Source organism: Prinia subflava, chromosome 7 (assembly GCF_021018805.1).
Source record: "Prinia subflava isolate CZ2003 ecotype Zambia chromosome 7, Cam_Psub_1.2, whole genome shotgun sequence".
In the NCBI taxonomy this organism is placed as follows: domain Eukaryota; kingdom Metazoa; phylum Chordata; class Aves; order Passeriformes; family Cisticolidae; genus Prinia; species Prinia subflava.
Window position 1 is genome coordinate 5300328 of NC_086253.1, and position 25888 is coordinate 5326215.

General features: G+C 40.8%; 1 protein-coding gene across 1 annotated transcript; it reads right to left on the bottom strand.

The window, feature by feature from the left end:
* Positions 1 to 698: 698 nt before the first annotated feature.
* Positions 699 to 25888, bottom strand: RMND5A (required for meiotic nuclear division 5 homolog A). Its single transcript, XM_063401413.1, has 9 exons — positions 25575 to 25888; positions 20946 to 21088; positions 14711 to 14845; positions 14442 to 14542; positions 9648 to 9814; positions 8767 to 8932; positions 6106 to 6208; positions 3950 to 4104; positions 699 to 2433 (listed from the first exon to the last, which is right to left on the bottom strand). Exons 1-9 carry the CDS (start codon positions 25714 to 25716, stop codon positions 2370 to 2372), a joined length of 1176 nt encoding a protein of 391 aa, XP_063257483.1. The 5' UTR covers positions 25717 to 25888; the 3' UTR covers positions 699 to 2369.

Sequence of the window (25888 nt, forward strand, 5' to 3'; positions counted from 1 at the left end):
TTTACTGTGGATATTCCCACTCCGACAGGGACAATGCACACCCATCAGATGCCAAAATAAGTATGGAAACCACAGAGTTTTATTCACTTTTCCCCTGCAAGCACGTTCTCCAGTTACCAGCAGCACAACAGGCAGTAGCAGGAGAGAACTCACATAACTTCACAGGGTAAACTGGATTCTTTGTGCCACCCAAACTGCAGAACTGCTTCCCCAGTGCCCAGCACAGCCTCCCATTAGGGTGAGCACGCACGCTCCCAGTACTGAACCATGAGCATCATCTGTTGGTGGAGCTGCACAACTGCAGGCAAGGATTTTTAAGTCAATGTACAGGCAGACAGGGAAAGAATGGCAAAGATCTGGCGAAAACAAAGTTTCTGAATTAACTGTGGATCCATAACATGCACTAGTTAAGGTGATATTTAATAACCAAGGTGAATTTGTACCCTATTTCCATTTAATAACTGTTCCAGCCTTGGGCTCTAAGCTATCAACATTTACTGGTGTTCACACCAGTACTAAAACACCATCAATGTGTAACAAAGAAAGATGCAGCACTCATACTTCAGGCTGGTTGTGCGGAGGTTTGTTACTACTGGTTGGGTTTGTTGGGTTTTTAATCACTTCATAGAGATCCAAAGCATTAAGGAATTCCAGTCAAAAGAAAGTATTAAAAGCAATTTCAGCAAGACCAGGAAACCTACATGGAAAATAATATCCTCACCCGTTTATTGTTGATTTGACCACTTGGTAACGCGGCTGTTTAGAACTCAGTGTGAATACAATGTAAGTTTTGCAGAAAATCACACACCTGTTTTTTTTTCCACATGTATCAAACACATCAGAAGTTTAAAATCTGTGTGCCTTGACTCGCTCCTCACTTTATAATGTCTCTGTAAGTTTGTCCATTGTCACTGATCCCATAAGAGTCCGACTCAAGTCTCTGCAGTCAGGTGACAAATTCAGAAGGTGTGGATTTCCCAAAGACGTCTTCTCTGTAGTGCATTGTGCTAGTGCATTCAACCAGTGTGTCAGTGTTCAACCAGACAAGCGTGGGGTTGGTTGGTTGTTGTTGTTTTTGAACTACACAATACAGAAATATAATTTTACATGTAGCTTTGCATGCCTTATATGGCTGCTTGCCCTACTATAGGACAGTGCAATAAATACAAATATATGCACACTAAAAAAGATTGAACTGCCGTGATCTACGTCTCCTTTATGAGTACAAATTTACCTAGTCAACAATATGACAAATTTAGCAGAGAAAGTGGCAATGGCAGTAATATTCTACTACAAAAACAAGGCTAGAAGCAAAGTGTTCTCAAGCTACAGAAAACTTGCTACCTCCTAATATATGATGTAGGGCCCAGTTCTGCCAAGTGCAGAGTTGTGATCAGTAGATTGCATCAGAACATGCTTTCCCCCCATTTAACAATGAATACTTCTACAATTTATTTGGTTTTGATAACTGTTTATAAATAGCACACTATAATGACTATTAAACTATACAGCAACGTGACATTTATAGCCTAATCCTGAATACAAAGTTCAAAGAACATGACTACAAAGGCCAGAGAGCAAATGTCATTGACTAAAAGCATTTCCACTTCAGAATTTATTGAATGTTCTCTTACACAAACATTTCTCCATCGTGAAACCAGAGGAACAGGATTTCCTATTCCCTCTCTGCCCCAGTAGAAGTTTAACCACACATCACCCTTATAAATTAGTGATGGATTTCAACAGGTAGCCCCTTGGGGCTATATATTTTATATACTTTATATATATGCACATTTACTTTGAATTTTATGTAAAAGTTGAAAAAAAGTTTGAAAGAAAAACTCAGAATATATCACAGCATTTTCAGCGAAAAAAATACAAATTAGTTTTATAACGACTATTCAATTTATCAAACTTTTTTTTTTCTGAAGTATTTACCTTTAATTATGTACACATTACAGGAAATAAAACTTTGTCCACAAACATTCTCTAAGATGACAGTTATCAATAAAATGATAGAATAATAGCAGGAAGAATATTAAACAAATGGGGGTGATCAATTTCTGCTTTTAAAAAGTAAAAAGTCACCATATAATTAAGTACAAAAACCTGCATTGAATGACAACTGCTGGTGTAGTAACTTGATCAGGTATGGAGACCAAGAGTAAAGCCCTATGGTAATAATATTTCTGTAGCATTTCCACTTGGTATGTGTATACTAAATGTTGGCAGAGTTTCTGTAGCATTAGCTTATACAAACATAGGAGTCCTCAGTCTGCTGCATAAAAGAGTACAAGGGTATTTTAATTCTCCTGAAACGGACCTGAAATCCAGAGCGTCACTTACAAACTGCATAATGAAACTTTTCTTCAGAAAAATATCTGTTTGGCATCTCCAGGGCTCTGTTCCATGGGACAATAGGGGCATTTTAATCTGGGGACAAAGACAATGTGTTAGAATTGGGGCAATGTGTGACAACACAGCATTAAAGGTATTGAGTTACCCCCTGGAGCAGGAAAAAATTGCACTCTTAAGCCACCACACTTGGCTCCATTAGAAATTACCTTTAGCTGAGATGGAACTTACCATGCTTTTCCTTCTAGTTATAGTCTCTCACCTTCCACCCACAAGTCCCTGATTTATTAGATTATCATAAAGAGCAATTTCTCTATAGTAACTATTTCTACCTTTGGATTTGCTTGCTGCATTTTAGACTTACAGAACAGTTTGGGTTGGAAGGGACCTTAAGGACCATCTCATTCCAACTCTGCTGCCATGAGCAAGGACAATTTCCACTAGACCAGGTTATCTGGAGCCCCATGCAGCCTGGCCTTGCAGTAATTTTAAATCAGCTGGTGGCTTTCACTGTGGCTTCCTCAATATCCAGTTCATTTTAGTGTCTGGTCCCCAAAATGCTGTGATTTTCCAACCCACTTAGATCAGCTCCTGCAGGCTATGACTGAAGGGTCAAGTCTGGTCTCCCTGCTGAAGTCTCCCCTCCTACAATCCCACCTACTTAAAATATTTCTTCTTTTTGAAGAAATTGATTCTTTTTTGAAGCATTGATCCATTTTGCCCCGTATCTCCTATGCTTGGGCATTTTACCTTCTCCCCCCACCCATTCCTCCACAGTTAATATTGTCAGAGCTGTGCTCTCAGTAAAACTGATCAATGAAAGCACCAGGAATGAGTGATCAGGGACAGGAATGATGCAGCAGCAAGTTTACAGCTTAAAATGGCTAAAGTTACCAAAGTCACCCACAAAGGCATCCCTTAAGACTTTTCTGACAGGGCACAGAATGGAAACATCACTTTGCACAGAATGCAAACTTGACATTTTAATTCATAGTCTCACTTATTTTCACACTGGATTTCCCAGAATGACTTACAGCTCTAAATTAAGCTGACAGCCTCCACAGAAGCTTTATATATTCAATCCAAATAACCACTGTTCTTCCCAAAGAAAATCTGTATAGATTTCTCTCTTCCATTTCCTGCTTCCCAAAAGCCTGAAGCACCCCACAGATATCTAAGGAGGAGTATTTCCACAGTTATAATTCCCCTCCTTGCTCAATCAGTAAGCCATATATCCCCCAGAGATTTAATTTTATTTTTCAAGAAATTTTTCATGCACTACTAACCTTGCTCCCAAGGAAAAAACTGTGTATAAATCCTTCCAGTTTGAATTTAAGACAACACAATGGTGGTTACAATGCGAAAAATTACTCTGCTCACTGCATTCCTTCACGCAAGCTCACTTTCAACAACACCAGAGACTTTATTATGCTTTTCTCCAGTGCATCAACCCAGCTTATCCAGCTTTCAAGCCATTCTCCAAGATTAACAAGCTTCCACCAATCACATAATTATGGACTGCCAAAAACCAGTATTCCAGTCTTAAGATGTGTCCTTGTCTTTATGTTGTTTGAAATAAAAGAATGGTACTTACTTGCTGCCATTAAACATTTTATTCAAAGCATCTCTGGATATAATATGACCACAGACTAATTTCATAGGTGGATTATTATCTGTTGTTTGCTGACGAAGAATGGGACAGGCAAATATTGAATGGTACCAGCACTTTTTACCGAGGTCCACCTCAATCTGTGAAAGAAATTAATATAAAAATTTATCTTGGGAAGTTACATTTCCAGAGAGTATCCCTTTAGGTCATTAACTTAACAGATTTCACAATTCAGCTGTGAAAGCAACTAAATCCATTGTGTGGAAGCCTGACAATTTCCCAGCCAAAAATACTTAACTGTGATCTTAAAATGGTGATTTATGTTGAGGATGGGGAGTAACAACAAAACAGCATATTCTGCCAAGGGACAAGTGCAAATTTTGTTGCAGATCTATTCTGTGGCAGGAAAACTGAGCTGTTGAACCATCAAGACTTTCTGGAAATCACTGGATAGGAAATAAAATGTAGTTTATAGATTTGATTTTAGAGGAAAAATTGAAAAAGAGAAAAACCCTTGGATTGACTATATTCACGTTCTACAGCTTCTTGAAAGGTTCTGCCAATACCTTCATGTCATGTGAATAATAAAGTATATCACAATCACTAATTTCCAGTACCAACACAGAAGATACTTGTGCAACAGAACTCTTGCCATGACAACAAAATTATTGCAGAAAGGGACATAGAGCAAAACAGGTCTGTGACTTCAGTAGTTAACTGAGAACTGCAAAGATCACACCTTGTGTACCTGAAGCACCTGTCTCTGACCAGTCCTCTATTCCAAAGGTTTAACCTTCAACAAAACCTGACAATGTGACCTTTTCATGTCTTAATCTGCTACTTAATATGTCTTTGCACTACGAAAGTAAGGTTTTCCACCCCCATACTGCCTTAGCAGAACACACTAGAGACCCTTCAGTTTAGAAAATGCAAGGAGTCACACATGTATTATTAACTGGTTTGCAACAGACAGCAACCTTTTTCCAAATGCTTCCTAGCTATTTATTCCTGGCTGGAAAGCAAGGCAGGAATCTGTCACACTCAGAGGTTACACTCTCAGCATTACAGAAAACACAGCTGGGAGAAAACTCGACACTCATCCTTACTCTATAAATGAATCTCTTCCAGCTGCAGTCAAAGAGGCTAACTCAGTTCATGCCCAGTTTGCACTAAATAAGTTTCCTTTCCAAATCAGGAGCAGGTCACTGGAGAGCTGCACACACTGAGTAAGAGCTATAAAGGGAAACTGGGGTTTCATAACAACTGAACTTCATTTCAACTGATATAAATGAGATGTGCTGGCAGCATAATGCACTGGATCCCAATTCCCATGTCCCCAGATGCAGCACTAATTCTTTCATCTCCTGTCTGCCTGATAAAGAGCCAGTGCAAAGCAAGCCCTGCACTCAGCTCAAGCCTACCTAGGGGAAGTGAATGTTTCTCTGTGGGATCCATTTTCTTTCCAGTTATACAGAAACATCTCTGGGTAAGTGGAACATGAGAGCATCAGTTTCTTTAAGGTCATTTATCAAAGACCTTTTCAGTGCAAAAGGGCATAACAAGTGAAAGGGGGAGCAACAAACAAAACTGAGAGGTACAAACCTGATGGACAGAAACAATGGAGATAGTAAGAACAACCTTGACAGGTCATCAAAAAACTGCAACCAAACCTGGACTTTGCAACAGATACAAATCTAAACCTGAGGGTCTCTGAGAAGAGGGGGCCAGTAAAACTAAATTAACTGTAAGAGGAATGTGCAGGGGAATGAGACTGCAGAGGACCAGCTGGAAAAGGGTGTAAAAGGGGCTAGGAGGGCCATGCTCTAATTGAGGATCCATGAGTACATGTTTGCCTGTGCATCTGGAGTTTGTGCTTTCACTGGTGAAATGTCAATCATTTCCAGCCAAGGAGCAGGAAGGCATCTTGGCTGTCTGTACTTATGTCTGAGGTGAGTGCTGTGTGGGAGTCCTGTGCTGAGGGCAGTGTCTGTGTGTCTGGGGCAGTGTCTGTGAGCCCCAAGCCCCAGAGCTGCAGAGGAGGTGGCCATGTAAAACATCCCATAATATACAGCACAAAAGAAACCTGCAAACAGCATTTCCCCTTAGAAATTTGCCCCAGGGGTAGCTCAGCACCCACTCACCGGGAGTTCGTCCTTCTGGTTCCAAACCCCTGTGCACTGCCTTTGCTCAATAACTGCCTTGATATTGATTAGAGCTGGTAATGCTACACAACCTGCTGAAAAACTGCAGAAAAAGGACATAAAGGGCATGTTAGAAAACCAGCATTTCTCACATTTCTGTTTTAAAGGTTAACTGGGACACAAGGGTTTTGTATTTTTTCATTTACATCTTGTTATACTTGGAGGGAGCTAAGAAGTACAGACAAGCAAGAGTTTTGGGGTAGGTTATCAGTTCTCCATGTATTTTAGGCTGGAGCCCTCAGGTACTACATTCTGGACAGAAAACAACAGTTAATCCCTCCTCTGAGATTTATAATAAATTGATTTCTTCTACCACCTACTTGGATTTTGAGCTGTGCAGGAGGAAGACATCACATTAATTTAGACAGGAGGTTGTTCTCAGCTATGGTGGAGTACAGGCAGCCTGAGAGTTTCCATGTAACCCACTCGTACACACAACCCCTAATCCTTTAATTACACATAATTACCATGTAAAGAAACGTGTCTTTCCACCTGCACCTTACACCAAGAAAAGAAATGTAGGAAAAGCAGGTAGGTAAGGAAAGGAAGCAAACCAGGGCCTGTGATAAAAAAATCAGTATAAAACTGCCCAAAGTCTGTGTCCCAACAAACAGTTCAGCCACCTCTGGGATTTTCCCACTACCAGAACTTAGCACATTATTTAGAAATATTTCAATATTTTATAACAGAAAGCATGACACAGTTTCCACAAATTAACAGATGATTTGATGGATTTAAGTCTAATGACAGTACTGGAAATCACCAGCAAGAGAAACAGGATTTGACCTTACTATCAGCCTGCTCTATTTGTTTGGCAGATTATTTTACTATTTGTGCAAGTTTTATTGTCCACATAAGTCATGCCTTTCCTCTACTTGAAACCTGTGGATCTCTTGTCTAAACTAAAATACGTAAGTACAAATAAATTCTATCTCTCACCTCCAACTGGCCATTTTAACCCTTACACTTTGCTTTTTCATTAATTCAGCCCTGAGTGTAACATGAGTTAATCTGTGAAAAGTGTAAGAAATAGTATTTGTGTGAAAACATCTCTGAAGAACCCTTTCAGAATATAACAACACAAGTGAAGAGTAAATTCAAATTCCCATAGTTCTTTAAGACTCCAAATCACAACCTCTATAACACAACAGGTTTTTCACTGTCTCCACATAATAACTCAGACCATGAGGCCTGTACAGGATTAGATAAATACTGAGATGCCAATCAGCATTAAAAAAGTGCCTGCTACTCATGTTCTAGAAAGCAAAATATTTTACAGCAGGGATTTCACTTCAAGCTTGTTTAATTCCTAAAGGACCTGCAGCACTCCAAGGTCACACCAGCTTACAACAGCCTTGTTTATGACAAAAACATCAATATCACCTATACAGTCAATACATTTCAGCAAAATCAATTCCACACCAGGAGCAGAGCAAATGTCCAACCACTCCAAACATCAGTAACAAGGATTTTCCACTTCACCGAAAATCTCTTTGCCATTTGCTCTGAAAACTGCATTGCAGCATCAGTGCATGAGCAATGAAAATCTAAAGGACTGCTGGTTATCTGAATGAAACAAGAGGAAGATGGAAGTGAAAAGCTGGAGATTTAAGTTCTAAATACCTACAAAACACTCCAACTGAAACTTGAAAGTTTACGGTAGAAAAACGATTAGTCTGAAGTGCTCCCTTTGTTGTTTCTGTTGTATTTTGTGACTGGGGTACAAACAGGGAAAGCAGAAGGCTTAACAAATGTGAGAGCTCTAAACCAAGCACAGAAGTCTAACAATAGCGAATGGAAACAGCAAAAAGAAAAAATAAAGCCAAAACAAACAAACAAAAAAGAGGAAGTGGTTAAGCTTCTGCTAAGTAACAAATTCACCCTAGAAAGATACATATGATTTATTTTCTATTTAACATCTCAAATGAAAATGAGAACATCAGGGGAATGTACTAGGGGAACTGACAGGCAAAGGCTAAATAGCAGCTAATCTGTTTTATCTTCAAAGAAGCTAGAAGGAGATTAGGTTGGGTTTTCTTCATATTTCCAACAGCCTCCTACAGATTTGCATTTTGTCAGATTAGCTACTGAGCTTAAAAGTGCCTCTTTCTCCTTTGCTAAAGAGGCCCAGCAGACAATTTGGAAATTTCAGCAGCTGAAACTGCAATGTTATTGTTAACCATTCTCCTAAGAAGAAGACCAATAATGTGTGGATTAAAGACCAAAATTATCAAATGCTGATGGAATCACGGCCACATTTTCAGGGTTATTTTTCAGTTGAACAGCAGGGACAGTTGTCACACATTTGTTGTGGGAATAACTGGCTGATTGCCAGCCTCATCTTTCTCAGTCATGTCTAAACTATGGAAGATAAATTCCATCCAGGAATGCTTACTCTTGAGCTGCAGTGGTGCAGGGGAAAGCCCAGCACACAGGAATTTCTGGTTTTTAATCTTTGCAGATCTTGTTAATCGTAACTATATTCTGTATTTAATGCAAGCTAGATAAGACTGCTCAAAAGTAATTTCTTTTGTCCTCAACAAGAAACAGGAACCATGCCACAAAGTAGCTGCTGTCAAGAGCAAGAGGAAAGCAGCATACCTAACACTGAGAGGGGATTCCACGGAGAGGCCCAGGAGAGCACAGGCGTCCCTGGTGAAGATGTCACAGATGTCAGCCCACTGGTTTGCATCCAACAGGTGAACGTACGGGGAGTTCTCGATGCCTTGCCGCAGGTACACCAGGCTGCCCATCAGCACCTGGATATCTGCGAGGGACCACAACAGCACAGTTTGGGCAACAAACAAGAGATTGTGTCTGCAGCTGTAGCTTTCACATGGAAAACAGGCAGAAACATCTGATCAACAGCACACATCCTCACCTCCACACAAAACAATTACAGCCACGACAGCCAGGAGAGCTCCGCTCCTGCTGCTTTTTTGGCTGGGGAGTTTGCCAAGGTGTGCTGCCTTGGAATTTGTTTCTAGCAGGTTTACCTTTTTGGTAAGCTTTCTTATCTGACACACACAGTACCCTAAAAAATAGGCTTTGTTGGATTCAGCTTCAGATGGTTCATTTAAGTCACATGTTCTCCATTTTTCAAAAGTTTAATTTCTCTTTGTATTACCCCACGCAGCAGAAAATAGCAGATGACTATTCCAAGAACATTCCTCTGCATTTTTAGCACTTTACTCTGGCAGCAGGCCTATTCTAGATGTAATCTACATTTTATTTAAAGAGTCAAAAACCTTAAATTCAAGCAAATGTGTGAATTTTCAGATATCATTTTTGAGCCCTCTTAAAAAAGAAAAAAGATAATGCTAATTGTAACGATTTGGGTTATGCATCATAAATTCAAAAAGAAGAAGCCTTTAACAAACTGAAAATAATGGAGAAAAACATATTTGCAACATGATTTATGTTTTACTACAAGGTGCCATACCCCAGAGCTTTAAATCCCCTTAATGTGACCACAAATTTACCTTTCTGGTGATTCAGGGCAAACGGCTGGAAGTTTTTCGCGTACTGAAGCGCTTCTCTTTGATTTGCTGTTCCACCCATCAATAAACTAATGAAATATAACCTGTGCAGTTTGAATTCCAAGGAACTGTTCTGTGCCATGAGCATCTCTCTGTTGGAGACCGCCCACCTGGAAGAAGAGAGGAGGCACAATGGGATGTGACACCAGAGTAATTTAGTGGCAGCCCACACCACATGAAATCATTGCAATTATCTATTATCTACCATCTATTTCAAGGAAAATGTGACTGTTCCCTCAACTTCTGAGAGCCTCTGCAGAGCACAGAAAATGGCAAGGCCTTTTACAAGTAAAGGGTGCTCAAAATGTGGACGAGGTTAATTCTGGTGCTGCTGTAGAGGTTAAGCGCTGCAAAATTCAACTTTCACTGGCTGAAAGGCAAGACTAAATTAGGCACAATATAAGGCAGAAATAGCTCAAATCTATTGTATTTCAATTAATAGCACTCTGAATCTTAACAATTACTGACAATTCTTCAGCTGCATGTCAAGAATTTTGACCAAGAACATTTCCCAACATCCTCAATCACCAAACATGTTGTCTAAGTCACTGTGTTTGTGTGTGTGCATCTGTTGCCCTGGAGAGGGGAACTGCATCTATGGGGCCTCAAAGACAGACATTATCAAGATCTCACAGTGGTGGAAGGGAAATCAGTTTAAATATCACATTTTTTCCTGCTTAAACTTTGCTTTCGGTGTTATTTTCAACTTGAAAAATAAAAAAAAAAAAAAATTCTCATTTTCTGTGTCTCGTTCACCATGACAACACTAATGTTTGGCTCCTAAATAACATGAAAGAAATCTTACACATACATAGTGTAAAATGAACTGAAATTTTCAAAGCATTTTATACAAGTTTTTCTTTATTATTTAGAATTTATCCATCCCTTTCTTGTTTTTTTGGAAGGGTTTTTTGGTGATTTTTTTTCTTTAATTCCATTTAGTCAGGCCTAAATCAATCCAATCTTTCTCTTAAGAACCTCAAGTTTCAATGTTCTCCAATACATCTGTTTCTCATTAGTGTTAATTAGTTCTACTATTTTCACTGTGGGAGCCCTATTAAGCAAAAAGCTTTTCACTTTTTAGCAAGGAAGTGAGGAAGTCTGTGTTCCTTAAAAAAAACAGGCTATGTGAGGCTTCTTTTCAATCAATACTAAAATGAGAAAATTAAGCATTCTTACTGTATTGGGAAGGCTTTCAAAGCAAGTCAGCCTGCTGCATTAGGATGTAGCATTAATGAGCAAGTATCCACTTTCAATTTGTTGTGGTGGAAGGATCAAGAGTCTGACTTCACTGGCAAGGCTTTGTAAAGACACAGTAACCTTTCAGTAGGAAACAGTGAAAAATAGAGCCTTTGAACTAAGAACAAGCCCTACTGTCCCCAATTTCAGGCAGTTTCAGATTTTCCTCAATCTCCATCAGGAAGGAGTAAAGAGCACACTCACTAACCATGGGTGGTGAGTGGGTTTTGGGGTGGTTTCACAATTTGGGGGGGTGTTAATTGTATTTTTATGGTCAGTGTGCAGTTTAAACAGGATATTATGGCAATAAAGTTCAATCCCAGCTACAAAAACAAGAACCTGAAGTTAACAACATAGACTAATAAGCAGATGAAGGACAAAAAACTATTATAAATAAATACTAAGACTAGTCCACAGTGCCATCAATGAGATATTAATCTTTATTGCATCAAAAGAGCTCCGTCCTCTCCCTGCCAATATTTGCACCCACATGACAGAGTACTTCATCTTGCTGAGGTCGAGTCTATTTTTCCAAATTAGCTTTTAGGCAGGCTTTCCATTTTTAGGTCTTTGAGTGGCAGCACAGATTTGTATCAAAAGAAAGCAACCACAGAGGCAAGGCCTGAGGTGCTTGGTCTGGGACATGCTGTTCCTATTTCCAACAGAAAACAAAAAACCAGCAAGGGAGGTTTAAAATACTCAACCCACATATTCTCTACAACTGTCCAAAATTATTAGCAATCACATCACCTGTCTTTCTACCTCTTCTCAAAATGACACTCGGTGTTCTCACTTCTGAGACTCAAATCCATCTGAATTTTTTTAAAAATTTACACTATACTTTGCAAACCACAGGTACACAGGATTCTCTTCAGCTCCCACATGGGGTTGAGATGTTAAACTGAATTTAACAAAGCCTACTAAAGATTAAATTAAGTTTAAATCACACCCCAAGGACCCAGCAAATACCAGGACCTGTGCAACTTGCTGTTTACAGGCAGAAGAGAAGAGAGCATCTCTTTTCCAAATTACAGCCAAAGCTCTGAACCTCCAAGTCATTTCCACCAGGACCTCACACGGAGGGCCAACCTGGGCTCTGAAGGGACAGAACACACCCTGGAAAATAACTGGATTTCCCTTCCCATCACCAAACTACTGAAAAAAATTGAAGAAAATTGGAAATTAATGGGATCTTGAAGGCATACAGAGATTATGCAGCTCAGAGTGCAAGGCCACATTAGGCCTCTACAAAAGTCAACTTCCACATCCCACATGGGAAAACAAAAAAGTTATGGCCAGTCTTGGTCTCTATTAAAATCTGAAAGGTAGTATTTTTAAGTGTTGAAATTTGTATTAGACAGAAAACCTGGATAACAAATATAGTTTGTGTCTTTTTTTTTTTTTTGAGACACAAATACTAATTTCCATCACCTCAGCAGGGCTTTGAAAGTCTTTTTGAAAAGTCATTAATCTGACAACTCCCTTCCCATGGCAGTGACCAGGTGCCACTTGTGTTTGTTTTTTTTTCCAGCACTGAGTGAAGCTGAGCACAAGCAGAGAGCGCTGGCAGAGCCAGAGAGACTGGTTTGCCTTTTAATCCCAGCTTTTCACAATTTTGCATGGATAAAACCTGCTATACTCCACTTCCTGGTTCAGGAGACTGTAATTAATCATCCTCGTGTGACACTTTGCTTCATCACCCCTGTCAGCAACCTGACCCTGCAATGGGCCAGTCTGGGACTGCTTGATGCTGAAGCTTTATTTATTGATGCCAGTTTTAGCCCAAGGAGCACAATGCCACTTTCTCTCTCTCTCATATTGAGGCCATTTTCACAGCAGTGGTTTCTATCCCTCCTCCTGAACACTTGGGTGTGCCAGAAAACAGAAGGGAAATACCTTCACAAGCATCAGCAGTTCTGTGGGATAACTGAGGAGTTAATGCATTGGTTGCCTCCCCAAGCAGACAGCTCAAACCATGACATTTTGTCACATGTTGATCATCCTTCCCAAGAGCCATGGTTTTCACATCAGCAGCACCACTATAAATAAGGCCCCTCTGTGCCCAGCAGCAGCCAAGAGAGGCAGACAGCTTTTGCACTGTCCAGTTTAAACAGAATAAACATTATACACAGAAATAAGACAGGGATGGGGGAGACCAACACACAAACTGTGCTGACAATACACCCCATTGTCTGCCCATTCAGCTGGAAAATAGAAATTCCTCTGAGGGGTGACCATGCCTTCTCCTTTGTTTGAAAAATATTTAACAAATTGCAGAAACTACATGATACAACTCAGTTGCAATGAGCAAGGCCTAAAGCACTGCAAACTGGAGCTGAAATGAATTTAGAGGTTTCAAGGGAACAGTCATAACAGCAAGTTACTGTTCCTCAGGGATTATCCTTCACAACAGCTCTGTTTTTATTTGAACTACAAGATGTATTTGGTGTAGCTGAGAGTAAATCTTGTTTCACTTGTATTATCAGTGTTGCATCCCTTCAATTAGCCAATTCAACAGCAATAAACCACCCCAGCTCTCCACCTGTGTAACTGGATTTAAAGACCAAATATTTAGGTCAAACTTTGCATGACACACAGGCATTACCCAGGATTTAGTGATGAACACCAGCATTTGAATATCAGAGTGTCCCTGCACTTAGTTTAGATGCCAGTAAGTAATCAATTGACACACCCATGTTGGTTCATGTAAAAGGGGAAAGAAAATCTTGTTAATATGAAAATGTATTTAACTGAATAATGCAAAAATTTATATCTCAAGTATATGATTTATGCTCTGGAATGAAAGAAATTTTGAATCTATTTTGGCTTCACTGTTTTTTATTTTTAAAAGGTCACTTTAAAGTTGGTTAAGTTGTTTTGTTTGGTTGCTTGTTTCCTGTGTTTTGATTTTTTTTCTTACATTTGAGACTAAACTAAGCTTAGAAAAGTATAAAAAAAACCAGGATGAGGGGGTTTCAGGGGGCTTCTTATTACTTTGTTCAGGAGGAATCTCACAAGTGCCACTGCCAGCCCCAGGCTCTTCCACCCTCTGGTCCCTTGTCTGGAAAGGGAGGGTGACAGTGAGAACTCTGATCCCAAGTCAAGTTCTGCTCACCCCAAAGCTTTGTGGTACCCAACACCTTTAATAAATCCTAGTATCCTTCACAATGGGCCCTCTTAAAATAAGGTTCACTAATGATACCACAGAAGGTCAAGCACCATCACTGGCTAACAACTTTAACTTTTCCTCTAAGTGATGTTTCTTCCTTAAAGCAGTACCACAAGTGATTTAAGTGAATCCTTAATCTAAGAAAGAGACCCTTAGCTAATCACTTCCCATGGGGAATGACACAAGGAAAGATCCACTCAGTAACTACCCTCTTAAAGGACAAGCAGGCACATATCAGAATATACTAAAGACAGTATTGAAAGTGAATAACTAAAGAACTGTTCAAAGCATTTTTTAAAAAAGTGAGGAAAAGAAATGAGTAGACTCACTCTAGTGCAGGTCTCAAAACTCTAACTTTTAATGCTTCCAATATTCGATTTAACTCCACAAATGGTTCTTTTTGACTTTGATCTATTGATAGGCCAGATTCCTGAAAAGGAAAAAAACAAAAAAGGCACCTTTTAGTTAAAGCATGAAAAACAATGGGTTATCTGATAGTTTAAATATTCAATACTTAAACCTGCAACGTTTAAATGAGGAAGGTAAAACAAAGGTTCATTTTCCTCAGTGGAGAACCTTCAACATCCACATTTATTACCTGACAAAGCTCCTCAGCTACATCCAGCATTCCCTGCCTGAAGAAGTGCTCCACCATCACCTCATTGAGGATCCTCTGGCTGTCAGCCTGCCAGCACCCATCTATCCCCACGCTGCTGATGTCCGAGTCAAAATTCTGAAATACACAATGAAACACACAACTTAACACTTAATAGGCTGCAAATCACCCCACATCATTTTGCTTTAATTATGCAGGACACCCGTGTCTCCACCCTGATGCCTTCTGCCTGTTACTCAGTTGGCCCTCAATTATCTCCAAAGTGAAATAAATATATGTCAGCTTCCTTCATTACCTCCTGTGTAGGAAGAAGAAGAAAGTTTTAGTTTGCTTGTTTCAAGTCTGAATATTATTCACTACAAGGAATTACACCGACAAGTTACAAGTTTAGCTGGAAAGTAAGAAATCTAGTTAACTACTAAAGGGGTTTCCAGCCCATGATGCATTTCTGAAGGAAGTATCTGCAGAAATGGCTTTTTCCACATGGGAAAACTGAAAATGTTTAGAGAACAGAAAACAAAACCACCTATACTAGAATCAAGACAGAGTCCTCAATGCATCTCTGTCAGCACAGCACACGAAATTGCAATTAAAAGCTTTAACTCAAGGATTTTTTATATATCTGGGGGGTAAGCAATGCTGAAAAGGCAAAAAAGTCACTTCTCCCCACAAGCAAACAATAAAATTCAAATCTCTCATGACTCCCAACATCCCAACAACAGGATGAGCTCTGAGGATCCAAGAGATCTTTTTCAGATCTAACCCAGATGATCCCAGTGCCATGTATTTTTGGGCCAGTGGCCTACGGACATATTCCAGGAATAACTAAAGATATTGTCATGCTGACTCCTTGGTAACACTTGGAACTGCTTGGCACTTTGCCTCTTAGCAGCAGGAGAACATTCATTCTAATCCAAGATACAAACCAGGATTTTTAAGTGCTAACATGTTTTATGTTAGGGCAAGCAGGTTAATTTTAATAAAAATCCTCACCCACTGCTTCAAACAAGCCTCTTGCAAAATAAAGAGTCTGGAAGTCAGTTCATTGCTTGCTGCCTGATCTGATGACTGCAGTTCTCTCCCAAGAAGGAGCCTCAGAAATCAGAAGTTCAGTGAAAACTGCAGTGCTTCAGCTGTGGCTCTGAGAGGATCCACAGCCCTGGACAACATGGGAACACCAGCCTCACACAAACACAAGCTCCTGTCACAGCAGGCAGGGCAGATAACACCAGCTGGTACCAGCTATCTTCCCATGCACAGCTCAGCTCCACACTGCACCTTCCTGCTACTCACCAATTAGTAATTTCCTTCATCAGCACCTCCACGTCCCCTTTGATGCTGCTCTGTGTCATCATGAAAAAGGGACAGCCTTTTCATCCCTGCACACAGCTCCAAAGCCACTGCTTCCTTCAGGGCTCTCAGCAAACATGCAGACAAACATTAACCTTAGTCTAGCAAACTGACTTTTTCAACTTTCTGAGATGGTGGAGCGAGGTGAGCATTTAAATTACTGCCACTGATTCATGTCTCACATTTAATAACATTTTCACTTGAGTGTCTTAACCTGTAAGCTCCTTGTCGTGCTGTTTACATCTAAGCTGTACCTTGAAAAAAACTTAAACCATCTTGAAGACTAAATAATACTGTTCTTATTTGAATCCTTATTCAAATCCTTAAAGGTTCACACCATTGCTGACTCTGGTCTCAGTGTCCAACCACCACCAGAAGGTAACAAACCCATTAACAAAGCACTGAAGGATATGAGACAGGATTCAGAATGCACAAGTTTCCTTTTGTTTGTCTAGCTTCCAGGGTAGAGACTGTCATTAATCTAAAAAGAACTGCCTATAATGATACAACCCCCTAAGCAGAAACTGTATCCTTCTGGACAGTTACCAAACAGTGAAGCTGCACCTATGCCTCAGACATTATCATATCACTCTCACTGCTTGGGGGTAGAGATGATGGAACCAAGTACTCAGTGCTCTCACAAAATGCTCATTTTCTTCTGAAACAGCAAACCCACCAGCCTTGAGAATCTTTACAAAACCCCACCATCAGATCTTTCCAAGTCACATAAAAAGTTATTAAGTCCCATCATTAAACTGGAGGACCTCAGTCATTCTCTGACCAGACCACATTCTCATTTCAATTTTTTTTTTAGTTTGTTTTAAATGATTCCAAGGTCTGTATTATATGTAGGATTCTACAGCTCTGCCTCCTCTGGGTCCCAAGGAGATTCAGAACTGACTGCACCGATTACAGTGAGCGACTGCCACATGTCAGAAAAAATTATCACTTGCCTTTGGCTTATATATTTCACAACTGTCACGCAGGCAGGATCTGCTGGTGACTACAACCCTCAGTTTTGCTTTGTAAATGCTGACAGTATTGCTAACTGACAGCACGTGGGGTTTAATAAGATCTCAAAAGTTAAAAGAATTTAAGTTAAAAGCTCCAGAAAGCTTAAAAAGAAAACCACAAAATAACCTATGTGTCAGTATACCTGAGGAACGCATCTTTTTTAGAAGTTTATTTAGCAAGTCTAGGGCCAAAATGTACAGTATGATGTGCTAAATACAGCAAAGACACAAAGTACAGCACATTACCAGTAATTGCTAGAATGTGATGACTTCAAGACAATCACAAACACAAGACCTTTTTTACCAATATACAATCCTCCATGTTATTCATAACAACAGGATTTGAACAAGGATGATGATTAAGGACAGTTTTATTCCTCAGTTACTCAGTTGACATCACTTCGTGCACTCCTCCTTTCTGAATTCTTACTCAAAAGACAAATAAAACATTCGTTTCTCTTCTCTGTTCACTCTGTCTATATATAATATAAAGCTCAACTTGCAAAGACTTTGTATTTAAGTACAGTTAAATTATGTTCAGTAAATGTTTTTAGTGTGTTCACATACAAGTTTTTACATGAAACGAACATTAACTTAGGCAAAAGTTTGCTTTCAAAACAAAGACTGGATTAAAATGTTTGCCTTATAACAGATATAAAATTCAGGGGGAAATGGAAGGAACTACCCTTTAGTCCACATATTCTCCTAACTAAAGGCATTTAACCACTGCTCACATTGCTCCTAGAGGGAGAACATTTAGCAGCCCATCAAATACGCTCTGAGATGAATTCGAATCATTCCAGAAGAGTAATTGATTTACAGGAACGCTGATGAATGAGCCACCTGATAACAACTCGCTGAACAAGGGTGACATGATGAGTTCTGGAAGCAGAGCAATTGCCACTACAATACAGACAAATACTGGATGCAAACATTTCCTTTCAAAGGAGAAAATGCTCTTTTTTGGAAGAAAGGGTAGCCTTTCCTGGGGCAGAAGCATGCAATCCACATAGGAGTGCCATGAAAAAAGATTTAGTTTATTAGATAAACTTTCCAAGCAACACAAAGCTCTGGCATTTCAGACTTTAATGTATTCGATGCCAAATTTGATCTTCATTTTGCTTTAAGAGTTTCTGTTCTCAGAGTGAATTCTGCAGGCAGACAAGTCTAGAGCCCATCAAGTTCACAAGCAACAACTCCAATAATTTAAAAACTGACCAGACTAAACGTTTTATGTAGGTATAACACTACCCGGGAAAAAAAGAAATTTAACCTGAAATTGCCACTGGCAGATAATACAGCGAGTTCTTTCACAATCCAAGCTTGCTAAATAGGAAGTCTATTGATTCTGCATGCAACAGCAGCTACCATTTGGCTGTGTCACATGGAATGGGTACCAATATCAGAATGTTTCCCAATCTCAAACCAGGCCATTTACCTGTGCCTGAGCATGCACAGTTACCAAGACCATAAGCAGGGGTTTGGAGATGCTAATCTGTAAAATAAGTGAGGGCTTACCTGTAACAGAAACAAAACTCCAGCCTTATGAATCAAGACAAGGACTGTGCTTCCTTAAATTCTAGTGACTGTTTTATTTTGGAAGCAGCAGTATTTTGACCAGAATGTGTTGAGAATCAATTCACTACATCAATTACACTAAATTACCTCTACTTGTTTAAGCTTAAGGATATTACAGTGAAGGGATGAGGGAGGGAAATTCCAGTTTGGGACTCTGCTGGCAGGTTCCAAGTGCATTTTCCAGCAGCACCAGGAAATTGCATGAAGTACATATGGAAGATTTGCTTCAAATGTTACAGTTCAAGGAAATGCTGAATTTCACCTGCATTTAAACATTACACATATTCATCTGACAAAAAGGCCTAGACTTTGGAGTGTATTTTAAAATAGGCCCCTTAAGAGACTACAGTTGGGGAAAACTAACCAAAAAAAAACCACCAACGACATATTTAAGGAGACAATCCTAACTTGTGCTCTGAACTTCACAGAATGACATCCTTTGTTACAAGCAGAACTGGGGACTTGTGCAGTTCCCACTGCTTTTAATTTTTTAATGCAAACACCACAGACAATAAATGAGATTGAAAATCCAGAGGAACAAACACATTGCACACAGCCAGTTGAGCTCATTTTTGAAGACCTCACTGAAAAAGCCCTTCTGAAACTCAACAGGAACAGAGCAGATTAATGGGATCCTTTCTACCATTTAACATATTTGGAATTTAAAAAATGCTTTTATTTACATCTATTCTTTTTCAAATAAAAACACTACATAAATTTAAAACAGCAGGATAGAACATTGGAAAAACTATTCCCATGATAACTGAAACAGCAATTTGGAGATTAGACTCAAGCCTAAGCTTCATTACACTCACAAGCATTTTCCTTGGCTTATAAGAAATACCATCATGAATTTCCACTGAACACTTACACCCTCTCCAAACAACCTGGGGCTGTTCTGCCTCAGAGGATTTAAATGAAGAAAGTATGGCCAAACCTGGAAGTGTATTTGCAGAAGGTCCACTTGCTAAAGCAGAACTGGAAAGTTTAAAAACTTAGGACAAGATTACATAGATTTATTTCAGGCTTCAAGCTGGTAATAAGGATGGAATTTTACTCAAGTTAATTGGTTTAGATACAGCAGCAAGGATTTGAGATAGATGCATCCTTAAGCTTTGGATAACAGTGACGTGTGGATTAAAGCTATTAGTGCAGAGTTTGAACTCTCCATGATGGTCAGTCAGATATAAACGAAAAAATATAAGTTTCCTGGACATTCTGCCTAATAATGCAGCATTATGTCCTTTGTTTCTTCATCACATTATTGTTACATTACATTTTAGAAGATTATCATTGCTACCAAAGTTTAAATGAGATTTCCAAAGGATAATCAGTGCTGTGTGCTGAACAAATGTTTATACCCTGTCAGAGTCACGTTCTGATGTGAAGCTATCACAAAAGGTCCACAACAGAAAGTATCAAACTCCCTTCACACCAAACAATTTTTATGTAAGAGAACAGAGGGGAGAAAAACAGGGCCTGAAAGTATACATGTAGCATCATTTCAGTATAATTTCAAAGAATTGTTAATATTTACTTACAAAAATATTCATATCCCAGTTACTGCTGAACCTGGAATTCAGATGTCTCATTTGCAAAGCTGCCCTATCTTATTACTTACACACAGAGACTGTGAGAAGCTGAACCTCCTCTATTGCTCATTAAGAGCACTGCTACAAAATTAAGCTCCCAAAATCAGTAACATGCCTGTAAGAGGTACAAAATGCCTTTCTTAAAAAATTCTCTGGTCTTACAGAATCACAGAATGTTTTAGGTTGGACCTTAAAGATATCTTGTTCCAGCCCCCTGCCATGGGCAGGATCTTCCCATTGCTCAAAGTCGCTTTGAACACTTCCAGGGATGGGGCAGCCACTTAAACTGCAAAATAGGACTTCAGAGTTACCTGCTACTGCAATTAACTAGAAATATATATATATATATATACATATATAAAAACCAACAGTACTTCTTACTGAGACATACACTGAAGAAAACATTTTGCTAAACTGATAAAATGCAAAATATTTCTATATCCTGTAGTATTTATAGGGTATGTTCTGTAAGAAATTAGGAGATTTGAGCTGTCCCAGAAGGAATAACTGTCTGCAGTGAGTTCTGAAAGCAAGTGTGTGCTGCCCACTGGCTTGCCTTTGCTCCTGCAGCTGACAGAACATTTAGTTCAGAATAATTGTAGCAAAAACCCAAATTTTGGGAAGCAGACACACACCACACGTGTGCTATGATGTGATAATGCAGTCAAAGCACAAAAAAAATACCTTATCAATGGCTTTTCCAACTCTGGATACACTGCTGTGAATGTCTTTGTGATCCGAGGCCAGTTTTTGGACTGTGTCTTTTATTCTTTTACAACACTGCGTCATAACAAGTGAAATCGTCCCCGACAAGTCCCCATCTTGATCTAGACAAAAGAGAGGAAAATTGCCAACTTTGTTACAAAAAAATGGTCATATTGTATCTCTTAATATGCAACAACATAAACAGACAGAAAGTGGTATTAAAGAAAAGCAATCTAGACAGTATTTGCAAAGCAAGATCAGCTTAACTGAAGGCAGATGTACAGGAATTCACCTGTATGGAAACTCTCCTGTGGAATTAGGAATCCAGTCGAGTGCACAATAACACTGAACAAGTGCAACAGTTTAAAAATTTAATGTAAAGGTCTCATGTGTCTCAGTCACAGCAGATGAATAAACATCTCAGAGTAGCACTCAGTTCACAAATCTCTAAGGACATAACAGAAGGATACTGAAGTTACTACAGGATGAGTTTTCTTTTAGACAGCCCCTAAAGTTACATGAGAACACCATGTTTAACTTCAACAGGGTGCAAGCAAAATGTGGATTAATGATGGCCCAATTAATTCTTGCCCCACAAGCCACCCACTGCTATTGGACTCTGTGTTTGAGCTGTATGGAACTTCTGCTTCCTGAATTGTGGCAGTAGCTCAGAACAGTTTTCAATTCCCCTCTGTGGATGAGAAGCAGTCCCTGGAGGACCTGTGGACCTTGTTATGAGATTTATTCTCTAGAAACAGTGACATTTTTTAGCTGATGTCCAACAGGTTCACTGCTGTATGACCCACTCTGTGAAGGAAATAATAAACAGGACAGGCTTACAGGCCCCTGACCACATCACAGCACTTCACAGCTTACACCTTCTGTGCCTTGATTCAAACATCACTCAGAAGCTTGAGTCAGAAAAAAAAAAAAGTATATTTTTGGTGCTTTACTTCAGTCCTTTCTTCCTGCTTTTGATTTAAAAATACAAGAAAAATCTCCCTTCCAGTCCTATCTCTGAAGGTCTTTCCTTTCTCAAAGTCCATTCTACATGAAGAATTTTTCCTTTAGGGACACAGACTTAGCACTTCCACTGCATGGGAAGGCTAATTTAAGTGGGAGAGCAGCTCAGAAATGTCTCCCTAATACTCCAGACCCAAAGCCTTCATGTGAAAAAACAAAATGACCAAAATATCTCTTTAGAAGAAGGACTTTATGGAAAACGTGTTCACTTTCTAAGTTTGTTCCTTTTTAATTTCATATTTTAACACATCTTTACTTTCAGCAGCTTGTTAAGAGCCCAGTTTCTGGAGAGGGAAAAGGGAATCCAGAAGAAACTGTAATCATTTAATTTCACAGCCACTTTTTCTAGGCACCTTCTGAACTCTGGCAGTGTCACACACGGAGCCACCTCGCCTCTGACCAGCAAACAGCTCCTGTCCAGCCCACAAGGGGAAGTTTCAACAGCATTTTTCCAACTGCCATGGGTTTTAAGAAAAAAAATAAGCTTTACCATGCTTTTTTCTCCCTCCAGTCCCATGAAGCCAAAGATCATCTCCTGGGCAAAAGGCTAAAGGGGCTCTGTGGTTGTTTTTTTTTAGTGGATGAGTGAGGAGTAGTAATAGGACTGAAGCAGTCACTTCAGTGATTCTATGGATCCCAAATTAAACCCAAAATTTCCACTCAACTATTCCAAAAAGTTAATTTCTCAAAATTATTTCAAGAATAATCATTATTTCTTAAGTTGGTACTTAATTTTTATAACAAATATTTAAAATAACATGAAGGATCTTTAACTGCCTCATGAATATTGCCATGGCAAAATGACCAGCCAGAGATTATGCAACAAGCAAAATGAAAATACTCATTCCCAACAAACAGAAAGGCTAAAATGCACTCTCTGAAAGCCATTAAGCTAAAACCCAAACAACCTACATGGGTGCCTGCTTTTACCCCAAGCAAAGACGTGAATTATTGGCCCATGACATTGTAGCAAAAACCCAGCTCCAGTAAAGCAATGAAAATGTCTGCAGAGGAAAAGCCATCAGAGCTGTAGAGGGTTTCCCCCCTGCAACCCTCTGGTTCAGCTCCAATCAAACTATGAACTGCTTGCATTAAATCAGCATGAGGAAAGCCTGCAGCCATTCCTCCTGGTAATTCAGGGTTCACAGGACAGAGACAGCTTCTCACAGGACAGAGACAGCTTCTCTCTGTGATGTGTACGCACAGTCACAATTTAAAAAAATTAAATATATTGGCCCACAAACACTGAGCACAGAGCAGATTCCAATGCCAAGTTTACTCAGCCAGACACACTTATACCATCCAAGAATATGCAATCCTTGGCTACTCCAGAAAGACAGATTTATTAAGGGAACAGAGAAGAAAAACAAACTTTGTCTTCCCATTCACAGGCCTGAGCATAGGGCTGGTCTGCCCTTAGGCTTTAACATGAAATCAGCTCAAGACATTTTAAAATTCTGTGTGAGGGGAGGAGAAGAAAACCAGTTTAGAGGTTAAAGCAGTTTTTAATAGTTTCTTTTTCTCCACCCACTTCCTTTTTTATCCGCTGCCTATTTAAGGTCTTTTCATACATCTTTGCTCTCAGATCTTGTCCTAACCTCTTCTTCAGCAGTAAGGGCTTTCATTTCTCTTTCTTTTTTCCTTCAAAATTACATCCAGGAGCCTGTTTCTCCTGTATTACACTTCCACATTAAGGCATCTGCCTGCTTTCAATTCCATCCATTTTCAAAAATCCACAAGACAGTTTATAAAAGCTGAAAATTATTGTTCTTTATAGAAAGCTACAAATAACATGTTAAAGAAAAAAGGAAATAGCAAGAACTTTGGCCCCTATGAATCCAGCTCACCCTCAGATGACAAAACTGAAGAGCCCCCAGATGTCTGAGCATGCACTAACAATGTATTAGCTTCATTCTAGAGCATTCATGAAAAGAAAGCTCAGTTTGGGATGTACTCTCTGGGACAGCATCACCTTCTAAGTGCTGAAATTATGTCCAAGGTCTTCACTGGACACTGCCAAAAACTGCTAATCCAAGCTTGGATGGAAAACCCAACGAGGACCCTGAAGGAATCACCCACTGGAACCTTTTAAATTCATTAAAAAGAGAGTAAAAGCTCTGGAGCAGCAACAGGAATGTCACAGTCAAACCTTTCCAGCCCAACAAAGAGCAACACAAGCGTGAGGGTCACACACAGAGCTCTCCAAGCAAGGCCAGCAGCTCAGTTTGTGAAGACACATATTTTGGTGACTGTCCTCAATGCCCAAGCCCAGACTGTTTCAAACAGCACAGCAGTTATTGAAACAGTTCAAAACAATGCCAAAAGGACCAAGCCTTATTTCAGCCCAAATAAACGCCTCGCAACTGGAATTCCAGGTTTGCTCTCTATAGAAACTTCTGGCTACACACAGAGCAGCTCCAGCGTATTTGTGCTTGTGTTCCTGGAATTATCCACACTCCTGAGTGAGCTTTGCACCTGTATTTGGACAGGACCATGGCAAACACGTTTTCCCCCAACCAAAAAAAAACAAAAGCAACAGCACAGTTGCTCTCAACTTCGGTATCAGGAGCTTGCAAGTTCCTATTTATACCCTGAGCCATCACTCGCTTCCTGCATGGCCTTGGGTAAATCACTCCAGCTGCCTCTCCATTCCCTCCCACTCCAATAAACACGGCCGTACCTCCATCTCCGGGATTTCGCAAGGTTTAATCGGCCCATGTTTACAGCAAGTGCCCAGCATCAGCTGTGACACAGAGCCGAGGCTTGTTTACCTCCCTGCCCAGCGCGGCTTTACCCTGAACACCGCCAAAGCCAGCCACGGCAAAGGAACACAGCTCAGGGACACAGGAAAAGAGAAACAAAAAAAAGAAAAGAAATGGGGGCGGGGAGCGGAGGGGGGAAAGCAAACAGGTCAGCTCTGCCGTATTTCCTCTGTATTTCCCCCGGGGTGACCAAGCCCTTTGTCACCCAACATAAAGGGTTATGAACACACCGACCAGGGTCACGCCAGACCTGCTGACCAGGAACAAACAAACCTCTCCAGCAGCACACGCGAGGCAGGAGGGCCGGGACTGAACCCAGAACCATGGAATACGCCGAGCTGTAAAGGATCCACCAGAACCATCGAGTGCAGCCCTGCACAGGACAACCCCAACAACCCCACCATGGCCCCGACAGCATTTTCCCAACACTTCTGGAACTCTGTCAGGCTCGGTGCTGTGACCGCTTCCCTGGGGAGCCTCTTCCAGTGCCCAACCACTGTCTGGGTGGAAAACCTTTTTGTAATATCCAACCTAAACCTCCCCTGCTCCATCCTTGTAAACATTCCTGGTCAACAACGCCCCCAAAGCTCCGGGAGCCGAGGGGGAAGACCGCCAGCTCATCCCGCAGCACAGAGCCCTCGGGGTGGGGAGTCCCTGCAGCGAGGGCTCTCCTTAGGGGGGTTCCCAGCCCACAAAGCCCGAAGCTTTGAGGCGTGTCCAGCCCACAACGCGCAAATTTTGGGGTTCCTCTCCCCGGACGGAGGAGCGGGGCCGCGTCCCCTCGGCAGAGGAGGGCGCTGGGGGGGAGGGGGTCTCCACGTACTCTCGGTCTGCAGGATCTCCCTGCGCAGCCCTCCCGCGTACTGGATCAGCTCCTCCAGGCTGCGCTCGCAGAGCTGCCCGTATCCCGAGAACTTCTGCAGCACCTTCTCCAGCTCCCGCTCCACAGTCACGCACTGGTCCATCGCGCCCGGGCCGCGCTCCTCCTCCTCGTCGTCCTGCTCCTCCTGCTGCCCCGCGGCCGGGCCCCCCGCGCCGCCCGGGCCCCCCGCCAGCCCCGGCCCTCGGGCGGCCCCGGCCCCGCTCCCGCGCGGCACCGTCGCCTCGGGCCGCCGCACTTCCGCGCAGGCAGCGCCG